The sequence below is a fragment of the Sycon ciliatum genome, chromosome 1 (assembly GCF_964019385.1).
Source record: "Sycon ciliatum chromosome 1, ocSycCili1.1, whole genome shotgun sequence".
NCBI classification, from domain to species: Eukaryota; Metazoa; Porifera; class Calcarea; order Leucosolenida; family Sycettidae; genus Sycon; species Sycon ciliatum.
This window is the reverse complement of record NC_088643.1, coordinates 81,214,855-81,236,326: the sequence shown is the minus strand read 5'-3', so window position 1 is coordinate 81,236,326 and position 21,472 is coordinate 81,214,855. Positions and strand designations below refer to the sequence as shown.

The 21,472-nt window shown below is 44.6% G+C and overlaps 2 protein-coding genes across 10 annotated transcripts in view; one reads left to right on the top strand and one right to left on the bottom strand.

Annotated features, from left to right (window-relative positions):
* Positions 1-21,472, top strand: part of LOC135805809 (unconventional myosin-IXb-like) — a 49,028-nt gene that overhangs the window by 14,191 nt on the left and 13,365 nt on the right. The window contains exons 23-35 of one of the 9 annotated variants that reach the window (XM_065319911.1): positions 237-305; positions 2,475-2,528; positions 6,198-6,245; positions 6,751-6,825; positions 7,392-7,445; positions 7,821-7,874; positions 9,840-9,932; positions 11,658-11,747; positions 12,251-12,911; positions 13,911-14,047; positions 14,620-14,742; positions 16,144-16,292; positions 21,024-21,063. In XM_065319911.1, the coding sequence (XP_065175983.1) occupies positions 237-305; positions 2,475-2,528; positions 6,198-6,245; positions 6,751-6,825; positions 7,392-7,445; positions 7,821-7,874; positions 9,840-9,932; positions 11,658-11,747; positions 12,251-12,911; positions 13,911-14,047; positions 14,620-14,742; positions 16,144-16,292; positions 21,024-21,063 (1,647 nt within the window). The remainder of the gene's footprint in view (positions 1-236; positions 306-2,474; positions 2,529-6,197; positions 6,246-6,750; positions 6,826-7,391; positions 7,446-7,820; positions 7,875-9,839; positions 9,933-11,657; positions 11,748-12,250; positions 12,912-13,910; positions 14,048-14,619; positions 14,743-16,143; positions 16,293-21,023; positions 21,064-21,472) is intronic. The other 8 variants (XM_065319913.1, XM_065319912.1, XM_065319914.1 and 5 more) reach the window with 8 other exon arrangements.
* LOC135806754 (uncharacterized) lies at positions 3,309-5,513 on the bottom strand. The gene is made up of 3 exons (XM_065320978.1): positions 4,957-5,513; positions 4,479-4,711; positions 3,309-4,276 (listed from the first exon to the last, which is right to left on the bottom strand). Exons 1-3 carry the CDS (start codon positions 5,511-5,513, stop codon positions 3,690-3,692), a joined length of 1,377 nt encoding a protein of 458 aa, XP_065177050.1. The 3' UTR covers positions 3,309-3,689.

The window sequence follows — 21,472 nt, the reverse complement described above, 5'->3', positions numbered from 1 at the left end:
CTTGTGCCGCATATTGGGGACATTTCCATTGTCTCGTACGGCGGTGGAAAGTGGAATCTGTCGCCTGTTTCCCGAACCTTCAGTGTGAGTGTGTCACTGTGCATGGTGGAATTTTAGCAGGACCGGGTGTCTGCTCTGAGCCTCTCAGCCATTCTATTTCCCAACCAAGAGCGTCCTGTGGTGTGCATACCCGTTCATAATATTTCGTACCGGTATTGTGTTGCTTTTCCGCGAAGGCAAGAGCACTTCAGAATGTGGACCGCAGTAGTGTCAGTCGATCATCCAGAGTTGACAGTGTGGATATTGTAAGCAACTATGATCTTTTTAACATAACTTAACATTATTTTTAATTCATCATTAATTTCGTTTGAATGAAAGGGAGGAAGTCTGAAGAAAAAATTGACTGTCAGTACCAGGACTCTAACCAGGGACCTTTGCTATAATATAGTGCTTGACGTGCTATGTCACAGCCAGCCCGCGGTCATGACAGCGCCGACTTTTGGATCTCCTCATGTCCAGTTTTTTTTTAATGGGTCCATGCACGGTTGGGTGACTCTCCTCCACAGTATAGTGACACATCCACCGGTAGTGACTGGACTGGAACCTCCCTGTCAGGGACCCACTCCTGGTACAGAAAAATCACACCTACGTGTGACACGAGGGGTCCACCCACCCATATCACATACTGTATAGCGGGAAATTTTCGGACGGAATTTATTTTCGTACGATTTCGTACGCGGCCTCTTTTGAACTAAAATTAATTCCGCACTAAAATTTGTTCAAGTTTCATCATGAGAGGACTGCAAGTACAATGACTGGCTCCTGTTCAGGACTAGTGCGTAGTACAGCTAGCTAGCCGTATATGCATAGCACGCATGCAATGCGCCTTGGCACACGCGTACTGCATGCGAACACGTGCCTTTAGCATGCAGCACTGCACGAAAATAAAATCCGTTCGAAAGGTCGAAATTCGGCTGCGTCCGAAAACTTCCCGCTATACAGTACTTTACCATGGGCAGAGTGGATCCAAAAGTTGGTATTTGTTGTTAGATTTGACTTCTGGCGTCATCACTTTTAAGCCCTATAGGTCGGTGATGCTTTAACCACTGAGCTATGGTGTAGTCGTCATCCCAACAAAGACCGTTCAACATTTTCTTCAGGCTTTGAAACTATTCTTTATTTCTGTAGCGAGCGTTTTTAATGGGTCATCCTTGTTAAGGTTAATTTGATATTCATCTGCAACAACCCCACGTTTTCGTCGGGTCTCACCATTGAGTTCTTGTATAGGCTAACCTGGTACGAGTTCTTAAAAGTCATTTAGTTGGAGAATTGCGGACATACTGAATTACTGATATTCATCTTTAGTTGAATTTTAACTCCATCCTGGCGGAATTCCAGGTGAAAATTTAGCCCGACTCAGCGAATGTATTTGAACCATGTTCTTGATGAGAAGCTAATGTTAAGCAGATCCTTGTCTAATGCTGCTAGATTCCTGATCATTTGGGCATAACTCTACTAAAACAAACAGTTCTCTTTTTTTTTGGATGAATAACATTCTCTACTGGAGCCTACATGATTTTTCTCTGGGCAAAGCAGTGTCTGCTCTAGGATTGTAGGACAGCCGGGTACACCTGTGCCTGGCGCAACCATTTCAACCGGGTCGGAGCCGGGTACACATGTACCTGGCGCTGTCCGAGCCGAGTCACATGCTTTAACTGGTTGGTTGGTTTATTTTAATTCGGACAATAAACGGAAACTATGCCCAATGATATAAAGGCGAATGGATAAGCCGCATTTAGAAAAGAGAGGACAGGAATTAGAAAATTACGAAAGAAGAAGTATCTAACACATACAAGCCATGTAGTCAGTCCTTTCAAAGTTCGAAAGTGTAAAGTACCAACCGGGTCACAGGTGACCCGGTAATATTTTCAACCGGGTCCAAGCGCCGCCCAACCGGGTGGATTACCCGGCTCACCCGGCGCTGGAGCAGACACTTCAAAGAGCCTGCACAGCGTACATTACCCCTCTAACAGTAAACTATCCCCTAAATATCAGTTCCACGGCAGGACTTTCCAGTTTTCCCTTCATAGAACTCCACCCTCTCCAATGCAACAATCGCCGAAGAGCTGCGATGTTGGACTCCAGAGATATCACATGCTGTATTCTTATCTCTTCGAATTCCAATTTTCGATCGATACTCATCACCATTTTTGGGGAAAATCCTTTTTTGCGTGCCTTTTGAACGACTGAACACAGGCTAGAAAAAGAGAGTTACTGTTTACATGAATTACTGTTGATACACTGTTCCCATGACATTCCCCATCAAAATATGACCAACGGGGCAGACAGGAAATGTGAGTTGTAGATTGGGATTTATAACCTGATTGCTCCTATAAACCACACTTCTGGCATTCCGTTCTTCATCTTCGCTCTTGAGGTTCTGTCTTGCTTCTCTCTCCCTCTCCTATTTATAGGCGCCATATGAGCACGGAATGGTGTCAAGGCAGTCTATTTGCTCGGAGAGTGACGTAAGCATGGCAGTTGTACAGGAAGTTCTCTACTGTATGGTTGTTACGAGTTGAACTTGAATGTGTACTGGTACTATAGTCTGTTTCAAAAAGATTAGCAATCAGGTTTGGGTCTTAAAAAGTATGAAGATAAGGGAATTCTGAACAACAAAGTACATAGAAGGGCTTGTTAGGGCACGGCAAATTGTTCTGTGAAGGTTTCGGAACAATTGGACCAACCGTTAAGGAGTTAGAATTTCGGCCAGGTTTCATGCCTTTTCCAATGGTTTAGACTTTGCCCAGGAAGCCAGTAGCGATTTTTATCAAAAACCCGCGATTTACGTTTGTCTTCTTGGCCTTGTGGTTATGCATGCTGTCTGCCGACCGTAAAGTTGTAGGTTCAAACCCCAGCCTATCTTCAACTCGTAACCTTTTTTTCTATTGTTTTGCTGTCTTTGGACCATGAAGTTGTGGGTTCAAACCCCAGCCTATCTTCAATTGTATTTCTTTTTCTTTTTCCATTGATTTTGTGGCACTATAAAAGCACAGAGGAGAAGTACCGTGACCGTGACCATACCAGCATAATAATTACTGTATGGAGATCCGAGATGTCTTCTTGTGACGCACAATACTATCATAGATAAGACCAAAGTAAAGTAGAGTGGGACTCAATATAATCCGTCTGTCATAGCCACCCACCCACAATCTTGCTTCCTTGTCCATGAACACATAAACACACGCACAGACACATACACACGTCTCGTGCTCGGTTTCCAGTTTTTTTTAACTTGTTTGAAAGTGGTATAAGGGCACGCATACATTGATAGTAGAACAATAAGACATGGCAATAGTAATAACAATAATGAAATGGGGTTGTCATAAAGGTCAAAAGAAATCATCATATTGCAAGAAAGAAGTGTCGTAAGATGTATGCTGTTTTACGGTATATGCCACTGTCCACACTGATATCCTTTGTAATAAGGGATTGACAGTGAGTAGAGAGAGCGTCCTTCCAGAAGATAGAGGTGATTGGAATGTCGATTAGGAAAATGGCGGGAGTTCCTCACGCAAGGGACCTCAGGACCGCCGGTTGAATTGTGGTGAAAACCCATCACCACTTGGGATGAATACCTGTAAAATCACAAAAACTCAAGCACAGAACAGGAAAAAGAACCACAAAATTTAATTACCTGCATCATCATTAGCATCATCATCATCGTCGTTATCTTCATGGACAAGGTCTTCGTCGTCATCACCGTCGTCGTCATCACTATCGTCACTATCACCTAGTTCAATGATGATCTGATCTATCATCTCATCTTGCAAACCGTCATTAACCCATGCTTGATCAACAAGTTTGTCGCAATGTGTACAACAACCCGACCACAATTCAGGTTTCAGACTTGCAAACACACTATGAACATGCTCCTGTACGTCACCTATCTTGTACGTAGTGTTGATATTGGCTACTTTCGCCTTAAGCCGAGCCCATACCAACTCAATAGGATTGAAAATGCAATGATAAGGAGGAAGGCGAAGGACTTCAATCCCTTGCTTTTCAGCTTCCTCATCGCACACATATTTAGGACTAGGCTTATTCAACTTAACTAAATCAAGAAGCTCCTTCTTCACCATGTCCGGAGTCCAATGGATAGCACGCTGGCTCAACCACTCTTGGATCTCCGCTTTCCGCGACGATGTGGTGGGGCACTTGGATGCCTGCGTCTTCGCCGTATGGTACGGTGCATTGTCCATGACAATGACCGCACCTGCAGTAGAACAATGAAGATGGACAAAAAACACTAATCAAACACTATGGCCCTATTTTAATAAGAAAAGGTTCCAATGCTGAAACACAACCACTATTATGATATATGGAAATTGCAATCGGCAGTTTTCCCTAAAATAATTTTGAAATGAAACGCACACATGTAACAAACACAACAAAAAAGAAGGGAACAGTTGGCTCACCTGCCGGTAGATGTTGTTGAATCGAAGGCAGTAGCTTCTGCGTCCACCACTCTTCGAAGTGCTTCGCGTTCATCTCATCATGATAATCATGAGACTTGGTGTTTCCCACAAACACCAACTCACACCCTGGTAGAAAGCCACCTTTCCAACCAGCGTGCAAGATTATGAGACGCTTGCCCTTCCCAGACGGAGCTTCATGGGGTTGCTTGTCACCTCCTGCACCTTTCAGATACCTACAGTAAATTGTACAACACAAATGTTCTCTCAGTAACATTTTAATACATGTAACTTCTTACAGAACCAGAACAAATTGAGAAAATATCCACTGCTGAAAACATACATGCAACACCTATAAAACCAAGCCATCTTCAATAGTTCTCATCACCACTTATATCCAAAGATACATACAGCAATAACAAATTACACTGTTACAAACACTACATCAGTGCCATGATTTTATAAATTTGGGAAGACTCACCATTTCCTAGAAACAGTATGATGGGCATTGATCCAGGTTTCATCCAGGTAAACAATTGGTCTGCCTTCCCGACGAATTTCCCTGATCCGACGCAGGAAGCGATGACGCCAAGCAACAATATCAGTCCGCTCCATCATTATCTGAGTGTTCCCCTTCGTCTGCACATAGTGAAAGCCAATCGACTTCAGAACTCTCCAGAATGTCGTCCGTGACATTTTTGGAAAGTCTTCGTCTTCCTTGCACAGAGCAAACACTTTGTCCACAGTGGGGTGATCGCGCCTGGAGTAGAATCCATGGACTTTCCCCCGGATGACGCTCCTCGTGAACTCGTCCACAACAACTTTAGGGCGGCCACGCTTCGTAGCTTTACCCTGCTTCGTACCAGATACTCGACGAAGATTGTTGACAGTCGACGTTGTAATCTTGCACGCCATGGCTGTTCGGACGGCCAGTGATTTCGCAACACCACGATCACGACGACCACCTGACTTCTCCAACTGAAAGAAGGCGTAAACATTGCGAACTATCGACTTTTCTCCCTCTCCAAGACGAGGCATGGCAGAAGATAATCGAGCAATCACAATGTTTACCAAAATTTGATAAATGAAACAAGAGAAAGTGCACAACGTGGCTGGCACGTTTATGCAAACTCGCGTGGCGCGCGGATTTTTCGTACTTGCCGCGCAATATTTCTTCGATTTCAGAACGAGTTTTTTCTGGCAGCTCCTACGGTAAAACCGTAAACTCGGCGAGCGCTCCCCGGGATTGCATTTCTTTTTGAAACTGACTGTAGTATGTGATAGAAGTTACAACTGCCTTATCAGTTTTAATGATTTGGTATTTTGAGAGAGAGTGAGGGGGGGGGGGAGTAAAGTAATATTAGGGGTTTAGAAGTGGATTAACCACAAGTTTTACTGCAGTATAACACATGCAAGGAGTGGGTTTGTCCTGTCCATGCCGTAACATTATGTTTGCTTTAAACCAGACACCTTAACATGCGAGACATTTTGCTGATCTGCTTTGTAATGTTAACTTGACCGGAGATGGAGTGTTAACTTGACCATGTATGTGGCCGCATGTGCTGAATTCTACGCTACTGATATAGCCCCTTGTAATAATGCAGCACAGTTTATTCTTTGTGGACGCATGGCGGTAACAGTCCTGCTCGGATAGTTTATTGCATCATTCATTGATATCATACACCAATGAGAACTTGACTTTCGCTGTTCCTGGTTTTACAGCTGATATTAGGTACCAATCAAGAAACATCTGCCTCTGCTCTGACAGATGTAAGCATTATATACTTTTAAAGATGTTATCCTAACAGTGATGTCTGCTCAATCTATGACTAATGTGAATAACTACATAATAAATTTCACGTAAGATTACTACTTTTTACAGGTTAAAATGGATACACTCTTTGGTGTATGGCGAGTGATTTTTTTCTTTACCAGCATTGACTCCTATCCTACCCTCGGGGTCCAGCCGCTTCCGGTGGATGTGTTACCCTGGTATAGAGGAGACTGCTCCGCATGTGCATGGAGCCGTACAAATGATAGGATGCAAGTGGATCCAAAGATTTGTAGTCATCATTGGCAATCCATAGCAGTGGTGGGGCACTTTATAGTCCTATTTAATCCAATTCTAATTTTATTGTAATGGCTGTGGCTAACTTTGAACAATCGTTTTGGAGACAGCGCATTAACTTTGAACTGATCAATTAACCAAATAAAAATAAATAAAAAGAGTACACTAGGTGGGATGATGCTTCTCTTGCGTTTATTGCGTATCCAGATATCTCTTGATATGGATGAGTTGGATGAGTTGGATGATGATCTTCCTGCTGCTCTTCCTGCTTCTCCTCGTTCTGTAAGGAATCACATAAAACTAATGATCCAGTTAATCACTAACACTAATAATGACAAGCAAGTGCCTAATCCCCACCCAGTAAACTTTGCTGTTCTGTGTAGCAAATTCACGGATGCTCAATTTCCCAGTGTTCTGTGTTGAAATCCCGTTCGCTTACTACTTCAAGTGGAATGAGAACAGATCATGGATGTAGGCGTGATCGTCTCTTGAAGATGCATCCTGCATTAGGAAGGGAGGCTACTAAGCCACAAGGCTAGAGTTGTTTGGTTTCGGCTCTACGCCCTGTTCATTGAGCTTAATTTTGAGTGAGTAATGCCAATGGTGTAATACATTCTACAATAAAATACTCAATTTGTAATACAATTGAAATAGAAGAAATCTCATGGAAACTTCTATTTCAATTATATTTACTGGCCGAGTTAAATCTGTAATACAATAAAATATATAATAGTTGAGAACTGAATCCTTGACTCTTTCTAACGACAGCTTCCTAAGTTTGATGAAATTAAACTTTCATCTTGATAACAGCTTTTCTCCTGCTCCTGCTCCTGCTTCTCCTTTATCAGGCTTCAAGCCATCACTACGAGCAATTCACACCTGCAAAAGCAATGCAGCGTTCAGTAAGAAACTCAATAAAAATACTAATCTTAAAATATCTTGCAGGGCAACTGAGTTCTTGAATATTTCCTTCAAAGTAAAATTGTAATCTCAGTTTGCCTAGATGCCTAACCTTAATTGGTAGGAATTAATATTTCCACTTGTAAACACATCCATTCCCCGAACAGATATTAAGTGCACCACAGCATGATAATGTCGTATGGCTAATGTGATCATGAAATTCATCGTTATCTAAACTCTAATGTCAGTTTGCTAGTTTTAGGGTTTATGCTAAATCTAATGTGTATCTTTAATCCTGATTGGTAATATAACGTCTATTAAATGATCTGAAGTTAAGTTGCTAATCACTGTTCCGCTTCCTCCGCATACTTTTTCAGATGTCACACCATGGGTTTGGGAAACTCGATGCCTCCAAATCAATGCAGGACATTGTAAGAGAAGCTCTTTGATAAATAACAGCTAATATTGTCTTACTAAGCATCAATAATAATTGTCTAATCCCTGACTAGACTGCTTACGTGAGAGGCTTTGAATGTACTTTAGTTTTGCTAATACATGACGCTTTTTTTGCGCAGCTTCACTGATATAAACAAGAATTTAAGCAGCACTGACACACTCAACCGCCGCGATGCACATAATAGTCATTCGAGGGAAATATTTTCAGCGTTTAAGTCTTTTGTTTGCGCACGACTGCACTCTGTGGAGAAAAAATGGACGGTTCGTGTACAGGGCAGGTCAAGAACCACCTTTCCGCTTCCGTGGGACGACACCACCCCATGATCAGGCGTGGAGAGGTCTGTGGCAAAGTATAATGAATGTGTGCTACCCCAAATAGCTGAACTGACCGGACTTCACATTGATGTTTGAACCGCCTGTAGATTTTGTGTTGCTCGTATTTGCTCTAGCAAAAAAATTGTGCCACGATTCAGGTCTTAGTGTATGTTCCCAGGAGATTGGACATCTTCCGTTATGTTTCGTTCTCTATGCGCTGCGCGATCTGCTGCTACTTGATGGTTTACTAGTATGCGGATGTTTTTGGCCGTGCATAAATCAATAATCACTGTTCGCCCTTTGAGGGTGAACAGTCGATCGATCAATTTTTTTGTCAGCATGGGTTCCAGTATAATCTATACAGTGCTAACTTGGTTGTTGTCATCTCACAAGTTGCGGTGATATACTTCAGAGTGTACTGGGAAGGATAACGGACGGAACCTGCTTAGGTGCCGTGCCGAGATCACTGAGTGTGGTCTTTCAACTCTATAAAAAGGGAGGATGCTACAGATATCACTTCTGCAAGCAGTCAAATGTTTTGTGCATCTATGTGAATTTTGCTGCAACAGTGTTCATTTACTTAGGGTAGGGATCTCAGCGCGTGAACTGCGCAGACAGTTTGCGCAGGTGAGATTTTCGATCCCAAACGCGTCCACTGCAGAAACCGTGAAAAAGAACATTTTTTTCAAAATAAATCAAGTTGAAGAAGACAGTAGAAATGGCTGAATGTTGCATCCAGGAAAGAAATTCTACGGCAATCTCCAAGCTACCTATCTCCCTGACACTCACTCAGAGGAACTATGGAGGGTCAAAGAACGCAATATTTCACGCTTGGGCGCAGCATGAACACCTCTTCTTCTGAGCGCGATGTCTTCTTTCTGAGTGATAATGGCGGCGATGTTCACGATGGCTGATACGCTGAAAATTGAAGTTAGGACAATCTGACCGGAGAAAACATCTGAATTTTTCACTGAATCTTCTCTGAAGTGGGTTCTTGTCGCATGGCAAATTATAGGAAGATCAACTGGGGCGATTTCGCCTTGGTCACGCTGTCCTTTGCATTGGCTGGAATTACCGTGTGTTCGAACGACGATTCCGCTAGTGTCGATCGTAACTTTTTCTACTGTCGTGCCTAAAATCAACCGTCGCCATTTTGTAGCTGTGTCCGCAAGCTGCACTCAAAACTCGATGGCGCAATGTATGCGCAAACACCCTGCGCATTGCACGCGCTGAGATCTCTACTTAGGGTGCATGGTGTCTATTGATTTTTATTAAATCTGTAAGATACCTTGGTAGTTTCTGAGCTATTAAACACCTATTAAGACCGCCACGAGATTGCCCTTGCTCAGAAATCAGATCGCACGAAGGTCAACAATTTGCCCTCTCTTTTGGAACTGCCAGTGCAACTCGCCTTTGTGTGCAAAGAAGTGCCAGATGTGAATGTTGAGCCCCAGCAGCAACAGTGCTGTGACCCTGCTCCGCTTGGCCGCCCTGGTAGTACACACAAGGAGAGACTACACTGGCCAGCACTGCATATGAGTGCCACTGCCTGCGGACAACGTAACACTAATCTGACTATATCCGCTGTTGGTCTCTATTTCTGTTTCCTTGAACTCATGGTACAGGCATCAGCCGACTCAGATAGCGCAGTGCAAACTGAAGAAAGTCCGACCTCGCCACCTGAAGACACTCCACCCACGCTGGGCGACGAAATTCCAGTGAGTTTATGTGATCATGATAAAATAATATTGGAACAGAACACGGTAGAGCCTGTGAAGCTCTGCAAATCTTGTGCAGTTGTAGTGCACAATTTCACATCAGCTATACTCTTGGGACAGTGTGGATGCTTAGTATCACTTGTATCGTTGCAGTTATGAACAGTACCGTATTTCCCCGATTATAGGTCGCACTTGATTGTAAGTCGCACACCCCTTTTCAGGAGAGCAATATTGTTTCAATATAGTCACGTAGGTAAGATGTCACGCTCGATTGTAAGTCCTCCTTCTTTGCTCTTGAAGTATGAAATCAAACAAGAGCACGAGTGTGAGATTAGCTAATCACAGCCCGCCGCGTGAAGCGCGAAGGGCTGTGATGTAGGCTGCTCGAACACTTAGTACGCATGTTTTGATCACATTTCTGGCATGTACCCACACTTGTAAACTCGTATCGTACTTTAAAATAATATTTCGCAATGGGCTGTGATTGGCTGACAGAACATGAACACAGCTGTGAAAAGAAAGCGAGCTTGATCGGTAAATCAAAGCCCTCATGGAGCGGGCTTTGATGGGATAATCAAAGCCCACTCAGCCAGTGTGAAGTTCTAGCGTGCTTTGATCGCCTCATCTAGGCCCTGCTAGGTGCAATGCGATTGGTTGTTTCCATGCCTACAGTTATGTGACATGTCAGAAGTTAAGTGGGGAAAATACGGTACCCAGAGTTTTATATCCGCAGCCTTGTGTGTCCGCCTAAACTAGTACTAGTAGTCTAATCTGAAGCAATTGGCTTCTGCTGTGGACAACCACCTACCGTCAGCAGCCGGTTTTCACTGTAGAGACCCTGTAAGTAGGAACGATGCGGCACAATCATGGCAAGGAAACCCGACCCTCCACCATTGCCAACTCACGTAGCATGTGAAGTGATGATGATGATGATGATGACAGTGACACAGTGGATGCACAGTCACCATTGACTGTCTACACAAATGAGCAGTTGTATGGTAAAATGTATTGATATAATCGCTTAGTCTGCATTCTATAATGCCTGAACTCACATAATTTTCACATTATTTAAAAAATGATTTTTTGATGATAGCCTACCATGAATTCTCACATTATCATGGTCAAAATGAGTACAATCATGCATAATTATGGAAAAACAAAAAACATACATGTACATGTACTTGAATATTCCATTAGCGCTGTTCATCAGCAGTATAGTCACAATAGAACGCTCCCTCAACAATGGCCCTGAATTGTCTCTTCACTGTCAAGTGCGCTGTTTTAGTTGCTTCATCGCCCTTCCGTATGCCTATTGGCCAGACTTTGCCGGCTTCCCCGTATATGGTCTCGGGTGGCAGAATAACCAGACGCTAGCTCATGACATTCAATTCATAGAAACGTTCTTATGTTCAACCCGACTCAGTCACTGGATGCACGCAGCAGTGCTATACGCATGCATGTATGAGCTTGAACGAAAAACGTCCGGCCATTCTAAATTGAACTAAACCGTAATCTGTAAAACGGTGTTCAGAACACGCCAAAAACACGTGGTGTCGGCCGCGTAAACGTATCATTTCAGAGGTGGAATGTGCATGCATGCAGATTCTTGAATTTTGAGAATTCTTTTTTTGAAACTAAACCTGAATTTTTTTCTTCGTCTGTTTGACACTGTTGAACACTAATAATAACAACTGTGTCCTAATCTAATGCTTGTATACTATACAGTCATCACCTTCTGCAAGTGCACCTAGTCGAAACTTCGAAAGAGCCAAGTCCATGGTTGGATTGAGATCTCAGTCGGACACTAGATTGTTTGTAAGTAGCATAAAAAGCTAAAACAGGAGGGAAGCTGCATTGATGTGAATAACGCTTACATGTCATAGCTAATCCCTGACAATCTAATTATGGTAATGTGTAATGCGTGCCTATAGCTACAATAGCGGCATTTGAAGTGCAGAGGCAACCTGTCGTGCACAGAGCGGTGATGTTTCGGAATTTTTGAACAGCTATGGGACACATATGTGCCTGAATGCAGAGCGTACAGCTTGTTTTCATCGTGAGTCTAGATTTCGTTGACCAATGCTCTAGTTTACATGATGCCGAATTTGGTCTCTGATCTGGTGTAATAAGCAGCTTGTCTAAATCTGAACTTGTAATTTCTAACTAATGAAGACCGTTCAGACCAAGTGTATTGTAGCATGAACATGCAATATTGCCGTTATACCTCTACTCTTCAGTACTTGTGAAGTCAAGGCCACTTTAATCTGCTGCCAATAGATTGCCTAATCTGTTGAATGTACTACTTGTTTGTATCATAGAAACCAGCAAGCAAGGCAAAGCCAGTACCCATACCAAAGAAAAGAACATCGCTAGCGCAGGAGCCAGAGAGACCGTCTTCTCTCACAACAGACTCCAGTCCAAGTAGGCAGCCAAAGCCCCCAGCCAAGTATCGGGGGGCTTCATCAGGGAAGCGTACAATCTCTGAACCTCCATCACCTATGCTGGTGGAAGAGAGAGAGTTGGAATCGTCAGAGGCGAGTACGAAGAAGTCAGATGAACTTGACGTACTGACCGAAGATCAGCCAGAACAGGCTGCCGAGAAATCTGAAACATCTTCCGCCCAAGAACCAATGTCACCTCCCGGCGATCGACCGTGCTCACCACCCGCACAACCAGTGTCGCCACCAAAACAGCCAATTCCCCCAGCCCATGAAACACCACGAGTACCTGCAGCGGAAGAACCAAAGACAGCACCCGAATCAAAAACAGCACCCCAACCAAAAACATCACCCCAAGAGCCAAAGGAAGTGCCTAAGGCACAAACCAAAGCTGAGCCTTCGACACCAGTCAAAGAAGAAAAGAAAGAAATTCCACCAGACTTCTACCACAAGTTGACATCAGCTAGCAAGAAGTCGTTGATGTGTGGATACTGTGGAAAGCAGCTTGGCTCACAAGTGAAGAAATCCGTGACTTGCACTGGTAAGATTACAGCTCGGACAATGCATTTGCCAGCGATACTGCTCTTTTTGTATTGGGTTATCTGCTAAGTCTTGTGCACTGCTCGTTGGCAATAGGGCTAGTCTTGTATTAGCTACTTATCAAGCGCCAGGCTATTCAAGGGGTTTATTTAGTGTACCTGTGATTTTAATCCACTCCTGCCCCGCAACTCCACCAATTGAACATACTAAGGCATTGGAGTGACGAAGTTGATGCTCGTAGTATACCGGCATCAAGAATACTTAGAATGTATAACCAAGAGTTTGCAGCTCCTATCTTGAGCTGCGCCGGGCTCACCCACAGCGGAATGTTTTAATGCATCGTGTTTAACCATACATCCTTACAACATTCTCCAAACGGTCTCTGAGCTACACCAAGTCTCTGAAAAAGAATAAAATAGAATCATCCAAATTTTCGTATTTGTCGCATACACATGTATAATCTCTGTTTTGTCTGCAGTGACTAAATTCCTGAAGATGGCCCGAAAATTCGGATGATTTTATTTTATTCTTTTTCAGAGATTGATGTAGCTCAGATACCGTGGGGAGAGAGTTTAGAGGATGTATGGTTGTAATGGAAGGCTACAGTGCAGTCTTCGCGTATTGATAAATGCATCGTTTTTGACAGAAGTATGATGAAGTGCATATGCCTATCCACGTTGTCCTGTACGAGTACATACACTATCAGTTCATCAGGTTCAGGACGCATGGATATGCTGTCCGCTGTTCTGCTTCGACTACCGTAGCTGCGATGCACACGTTTGCATCTCTGGCTTTGCATGATGGCATCAGTAAGCCAAATGGCCGCGAAAAACTGATGCTGTGACTCATAAGATAATTCCGTCATGGGCTCAGGGAGCATTGACTTGCTCACTCTTGGTTTTGTATTCTTGTTGGTATTCAATGACTGTACACCGCTTTGTGGCTTTGCTCACCGTCTTTTTGTCATGTTTTCTTCTTTGATTCTCCATCTTGGCCTCAGCATGTAATACCAATTATCATCCCGACTGCATGCCACTTGATGGTATCTGCAACAAGAGTGAGCACAGCGGCCAGAAGAGAATCATAATCGCATCGCTTGGCGACTGCGATCGATTTGGTACATGTCTCGTGTCACGGGTAAGGGTCCTGTGTAGTCGGTGTAATCGCTTGTCCAGTCTTTTTGTGACGTCTCCACTGTCTTAGCTTACCTACCTAGCTATGTAGTATTCTTTTGTGTGCAGCCTTTAGCTGCATGCTCTTGTTTTTTTGTTTTTTTTTTTGTTTTTTTTTACAAAGACCACTTAATGCCAAACATGAGATACAGCTAGGGGAATATCTATTTACGTGTATGTGCAGCCTTCAGCAGCGTGCTCCTGTGTTTCTATTTACATGTATAATAAAAAAAAGTAAAGTTCACACGTTTGCGTTACCACCTGCTATATAATTGTGTTGAGAAACACTTATAATACATGTTGATTGGTTTTGTTTGGAGTCATGACTCAAAACATGCGAATACTCCCGCCTTGTATACAAGGACTAGCAGTGTAGGTTCGTTGTCTTGATGTGCGGTGAGAGATGGCTCTGGTATTGCACCTCAACTTGGCGATGAACGCTTAGTAAATGGCACAGCGGTTTCTCTTTCTCTGAAATTTGTATTTTAAACAGCACACCCAGGTCTGATTGCCTTGAATTTTCCTCTTCTATTGCAGTTGGCCCGTCTAAAAACGATGAAGAAGCTCTCACGCGATGACCGTCTCTTCCGTGATACCCTGAAAGAGTATCACAGTGGCTTCATTCTTCAGTTTTCGGTTGGAGTGAAGACAGGTGCTGCTGTAAGTTTGATTCTGTCGCATTGTGTACAGAAAAAGCACTTGTATATTGATTGCGGACTTGTTGATATCGTGGTATTGAGTCTATTGACAGCGTATACTGTACAAAGTCAAGTCGAATTATAGTGGTTTTAATGAAAGGGATGTTGACTAAAGTCATGCCAATCGAAAATTTGCATGAATCTTCTCTCTGCTCTTTTCTGACATGAAGCGCTGATTGCTAAACAAATATGTGCTGGTTTATAAATCGCTAAAGTTTACCTGCCAAACAAATTAGACCCATAGTCTAGTTCTTTCATGTGCAGTGAGGATGTACATACAGTCGTCCCTCTCTAATCCGGCCCTTGTTTATCCAGCACCCTTGCAAACCAGCACACTTTCTGGCAAAACGGATTTTTTCAGTTCATTTTGTACGCTTTAATCTGGCACTTGAATTCCGGTTCCAGCAGCGATTTTCTGCAACAAATCACTCAAACTGTACTTATTTCGGTTTTCTAATCCAGCAGTTGTACATCTCATACCGTACCGGTGCACAGCTATGTCAGTTTGGTCAGTGCATGAACTACTTATCACTATAATCAGGGAGCATTCTACACATGTAACATACACTTGGGAATATCCTATGCACTGTATAGACATGCATTCCACAAAGTACTTGGATTGAGACAGAAAATCCCTGCGTTTTGATATACGACACAAACATGTATGTTAGTTGGAGGGCAGGATTTGATAATCCAGCACCCTTGTTTATCCAGCAGAAAATGCCGTTGCAAAAGGTGCCGGATTAAAGAGGGATGACTGTACCCTATTCAAGTAGTTTCAAACTCAGCCGCGAGGATTTCCCGGAATCTAGACGTCTCGTCTTGGGCTGTCGATGTTGTCTGACTCTCACATGTCTAGGTCACACGTCTCAGCATATGCGCGTCTGAAAAGTTGATAAAATATAACGGTTTTAATATGGCAATAAGGAGAACGAGCTGAAGTGACATTTGGATTACTTTATTAAACGATGTAAGCGATGGAGACGATGCAAAAACAATCTAAAAGGTAAGGAAAATACATGTAAGAAGAAAAATGCGATGGAAAGAAGATGATTCGAACAAGTTTTCGTACAGCACTCTTCAGGAATCACCGTTGTACTATAGAACAAAATAAGAGCAAAGGAAATACTATAGCAATCAAGGTAGGGAGGGTAGCAGGATACCATGACAGCACTAAAATATCGAGGTGCGATTTCTCACAAAGGTGTGCAGAAAACATCTTCCTTATTGCCATATTAAAATTGTTGTCTCCTCGTCGAATATTTAAATATAACAGTGAAGTTTCCTTTAGTCCTTAGCATTTGTCTGTGCCACCGGCCCAATGTATTGAAAACCGCTCTCTGTTTGCATGTTCTTTCTACAGTCGGGCTGGAATAAGTTCAGCTTGTCGCGGCAGCTACTTGAAGACAATTTTGAAATCTTGATGACTGCACTCCTGCCCAGTCATTCCAAGGCCAACTTTGTCCTCTGTAAGAAGACGTTTGCTCAGCTGCTGGATGACTTTGAGGCCGCGTAAGTATGCAGAGCTAACACTGAACTGCATCATAGACTGAAAAGCATTTTATGAGACCCCATGGTTGTTGTTGTGTAAGGCCTCATATGCCCATGCTCGTTGCAACATGAGTAGTTTCGGCAGGATCATGACAATGATGATTATAATGGTGTGTGTTCACATGGTGCTCTGTAATACAGTAGTACATTGTACAGGTATGCACTCCAGTTCACAGAGCTGATGGAGTTAACAGTGCCTGTTACAGAGTGTGACATTAGGTGTTGAAGTTGTGCAATGGCCAGGTACAGCTGAGTGACACATACATGTAGGTGATGGTGGTTATAGTGCATACATGCCGTAAAGCATTGGTAACTCTGGTCGTCAAACCTACACCTGCTGACATTGAAACCTGACCCGGGCGAGCTCTCTTTAAAGGGGAAGTATACCCTAAAATCAAATTTTCACCAGTTGTAGTCTTCGGGGTGCTCAGTCGAATGGTCTTTGTCCGAGGAAGTGGAGACGCCCCCTTCCTCCTTTATTCCCAATTGAACTCGCCACTTCCACCGAAGCTGGGTGACTGCGTCCTACTAGATGGGGATTTGTACACAAAATATCACTAAACGCACCATTTCGTTCTTATAAAAGCATGGATGACCGCGATTGGCCCATGTTCTACTCGAACATTCCTCCGGATAGCACCTGACTTGGTTTTAGAAGACTGTATTATAATGTTTTACTCTGACTCGAAATCATCTTCCAGTACAAAGGATGTTCTGCTTCTCTCGAAGCAGAAGCGGGGATTCAAAAAACATTAAAATCACAAGATCGCGCGAAAGCAATGTACGCAACTACGCGCATCAGACGTCAGCTGACGTGAATACAACATAAGGAACGAATGCATAGTAGTATGATAATGCACAGCAGTACAACAAGCAGTGCTGATAGACATACATAAAACAGAGTGGCTCTGCACCACCTCTGCACCATAATTAGCGGGCTGGATATAAACTGTACATATCCCCCTTCCTGCTCGAATGGCATGGTGGAAGGAGATTGATCAATGAGAGCAGAACTAAGATTAGAAAGATTATTGATGTAAACAGGAGAAAGAGAAAAGGGAGAAAGAGAAGAAAAAAGAGAGAGAGAGAGAGAGAGAGAGAGAGAGTTCACTTGGCAGGCACCTCCGGCTCTACCTCAAGTGGAACCAGCAAGTTGGTCGGACACCGATACGTTCTGCATTTGACAAGGATGCCCACCACACGCACGAGACCGTCTGCTCCGGGGAAAACGTCCACCACTTTGCCGAGAGGCCACATTCCACGGGGCGTGTCCTGGGCTATGTACAAGACCATGTCACCAATCGTTATATTCCGACTTCGCGTTCTCCAACGTTGTCGGATGTTAAGCGTGGGCACAAATTCCTTCAACCAACGTTGCCAGATGTGATCCACAGCAACCTGCACAGCTTTCCACCGTCTCTGCGGGTGTGCGGGTGTCGTAGAAGCGTGTGCCACTTCTATGGCCGTTTCTACCTGAAGATGGCCAATGAGAAACTGCTGAGGTGTCAACGGGGTGAGATCATCAGCATCTGATCCAACGGTGGTCAGTGGCCGGCTGTTCAACAGGGCCTCAGCCTGAATGAAGGCAGTTTGCAATTCTTCATCAGTGAAGTTGGCAGAATGTAGTATAGCGAATGATGCTCGCTTAGCTGACCGGACAAGTGCTTCGAGCCATGGTGTGGTGCCCGCGGTGGGTTGAACGTCCACGATGTGTGCTGTGTCACTGTACGGGTGACCACTTGTCCTCGGCCAATAGCTTCAATGGCATCACGCAGCTCACGTTTTGCACCCACAAAATTTCTGCCAGTATCTGACACTACTTGACGTGGTGCTCCGCGGCGCTTACAAAACCGGCCGAAACACATCAGGAAGCCTTCAGTGGAAAGGTCATAGGCCATCTCTAAATGGCATGCTCGCGTCTCCTGACATGTGAAGAGGCAGAGATAGCGCTTTAACTGTGAGCGTCCACGACCTTGACGGGTTAGGAGTGGGCCTGCAAAGTCTACTCCAACATGCTGGAAGGCCTGCTTGGTCATAGCAACTCGAGCGGCAGGAAGTTGGCTCATGAGCTGGTCTGCAGGCTTCCTCCACTGCCATTACATTGTAGGCGGTGCGATTTGATCGCTTGTTTGCCTTTGATCAGCCAATACGAAGTTGTCAGGTTGGCCCACAGATGATTTGGCGACGGCATGGTGAGTTTTGCGATCCTCATTGGCAATGATGAGGTCAGATACTGGATGCCGATATGGCAGTATCAATGGCTGCCTCGTACCTTCCGACATTGCTGAAGCGCCGTCGGACAGCCTTTCAGACCAAAACCAGTCGACTCAGTGTCCAAAACGGACTAAAAGACTACAACATATGGGCCAATCGCGGTCATCCGTGTTTTCATAAGAACGAAATGGAGCTTTTACTGACATTTTGCATACAAATCAAATCATACAAATCCCCATCTAGTAGGGCGCAGTCACCCAGTTTCGGTGGAAGTGGCGAGTTCGATTAGGAATAAATAAAGGAGGAAGGGAGCATCTCAGCTTCCTTGGACCAAGACCATTCGACTCAGCACCCCAAAGACTACGACTGGTGAAAATTTGATTTTAGGGTATACTTCCCAGGGACTAATTTAACCGGTATCGCATCGCAATTTGCGACGCAAAACACAGTGTCTGCGATTCGAAGTTCGTAGTGAGTCGCGGTAAACTGCGACACAACATACAGCTAAGTATGGCCCTGGACATAGACTTGCAGTGCACGCGTAGCGCATGCACATGTGTAGCTTTACAGTGTGTGTGGCTGGTTTGGCGCCACGAGATGGCGCGCCATGCACTGTGACTAGATTAGACTGTGTGTGTGTGTGGTTGTCCAGCCTGCACTGCAGGTAGATTTTACACCATACCCACGCGCGGGCCGCGGGACCATGGCCATATGTCACACTATCTCCGCACGCGCACCGCAGCACGTGCACTTGGTCTTGGAAACTAACTAACTAATACTTACTTGAAGTGCAGCCCAGGAAGCGCGAGGCGAGTGTCGACAAGTACTTCACCTGCTTTTGAGATTTAGACCGCGTTGCTTCACTAGCAGTAGGCGTCTCGACCGTTCAGGACTTATCTTTGTAAAATTCTGCTAGCCTTATTGATGAAGCCTCTTCACTGCCGGCATGTCTGTGAAGCAAGGTACTGTGGACAAGTGGATTGCTGAATTTGATCCCAAAAAAGAATGGATTCGCGCAGAGTCGAGTGGTGGAGCTGTGACCAAGATATTTTGCAAGATGTGCAGGGAGAAGGCGTCCTCGCTTCGTGGTTTGAGGCAGCATGGCGTTTGTTGACGGTATAAGTGGAAGTGCACTGAAGACTGCATTGTCGACGGAAAAAAACTGCTATGCAAAATTGTTGCGTTGCTATGCAAACATCGAGGTGTGTAGCAATTATTGCTATGCAATTTTTTTGAAGTAAATTAGTCCCTGCTTCCCCTTTAACCCTTTCAGTGCCAGGCCAGATGTACGCTGTTGGCAGGGCATTTTCATAAAAAATCTGATTTTTTTTTCAAATTAGTCGTATCAACTCAAACCCACTTGTTGTCCCTCGCTGGCGTAGCTTGTGCTGCTGCGCCCTGCTCAAACTCGACATCGACATCTCCGATATCCTCAGGGCCGTCCAAGGCGACCACAGCAGTAGGTACGACATCGACCACGGCGGACTCGTCCGTGAAATTTGTTCCGTCACGATCGCGGACGGCTATGTCCGCATCCGAGTCATCGCCTTCACTATCGCAGCTCCAGTCATCAATGTCCGAGTCCATGATGGACTGGAGCACCTCTTCAACCGACATGCGGCGACTCGCCGTGTCTGAGTGAAAGCTAGAGAGACCTAAAGTACGTTCCGTCAATCTAATTGTTTCTGAATCGAAATATGTTTTTCGCCTCAGCGTTCTGAATGTATGCTCCCGCGCCCTTACTTACTCAAACACGGCGAGTGAGGTCTTATTCAGTAGGGGGAAACCCCTAGTTCCCCCTCGAAGAGCCACAATCGGCCAAGCTAGATTGTAGTGCATGGCCGGTGAGATATACCGTAAAATCCCGCCAGAGCGCCCCATCTCTCCCATCCGCCCCTCCCTGACTTCTTGTCAGGGACGTGATTGGTTGTATCCTCGCATGACTCTGTCGCAGTCTGTGATGCCGTACTGCACTGCAGACGCGTGCTCGACCCCGTTGGAAATGTATGCAACAGTGCCCACCCTCCTGACCAGGGATCGCACAAACCCTGCGTTTTGTCGGGTCTGTTCGACTCCTGGCTCTTGACCTTTGGTCGGTGTACGAGATGCACGAACAGTTTTCGTAGGGTGAGCACTTTTTCATGTAGCACTGAATGCGGCAAGTCGGACTCGCCCATCCGCCCCTCCCCACCTGAAGCGTCGAGGAGGTAGGGGCGCTCTGGCGGGATTTTACGGTAGTAGTGCGCACTACGAGGACGAGATATCTCGTCCTTGGCCAATCGCGTGGGGGTCTGTAGGACGAGTTACCTTGTCCTTGGCACTGAAAGGGTTAATATGTCAGTCAACTATCACACATGGATTAATTAAATTGTCCATTGATGCGTTGTCAGTGATGTGCGACGCAATGCTTTCCGTTTCCTTGGCTAGCTGCGCCTTCCCAGCTCTGAAATCTTTATGCATCTGTTGTTATGTGTGCAGCGGAAACTCATCACACTCATCTTCTGGCAGTCTCTATGATGTAAGTTTCACACTGGGGATTAACCCTTTACCAGTCGTCGGATTTAAGTGTAAAAAAACTCGGCGTCCACGAGATTAAGGGGGCGTTCGTTTTTGATCTACAGGTTTGGGTAGAAACTACTTCTTTCAGTAGAGGTGTTCGTTTTTTGAAAGAAAGAAAAATCTACTCAAAAGGGTAGATTCTACTTTCCTCTACCGGCTCTACCAGGAAAAAGTTGGTAGAAGCCGGTAGAAGTTGGTAGAGCTACGGGATTTCCAGCAAGATCATGGATTTGTACACAACTCCATACAAAAAAGTAACATCGTGTAAACTTCTAAATCCGGTAGAAAAGCGTCCGTGCACTTACCTCTACCATCTACCTCTATCGGTAGAGTGGCTCTACTCTACTCTACCAGGTAGCTAAATACGA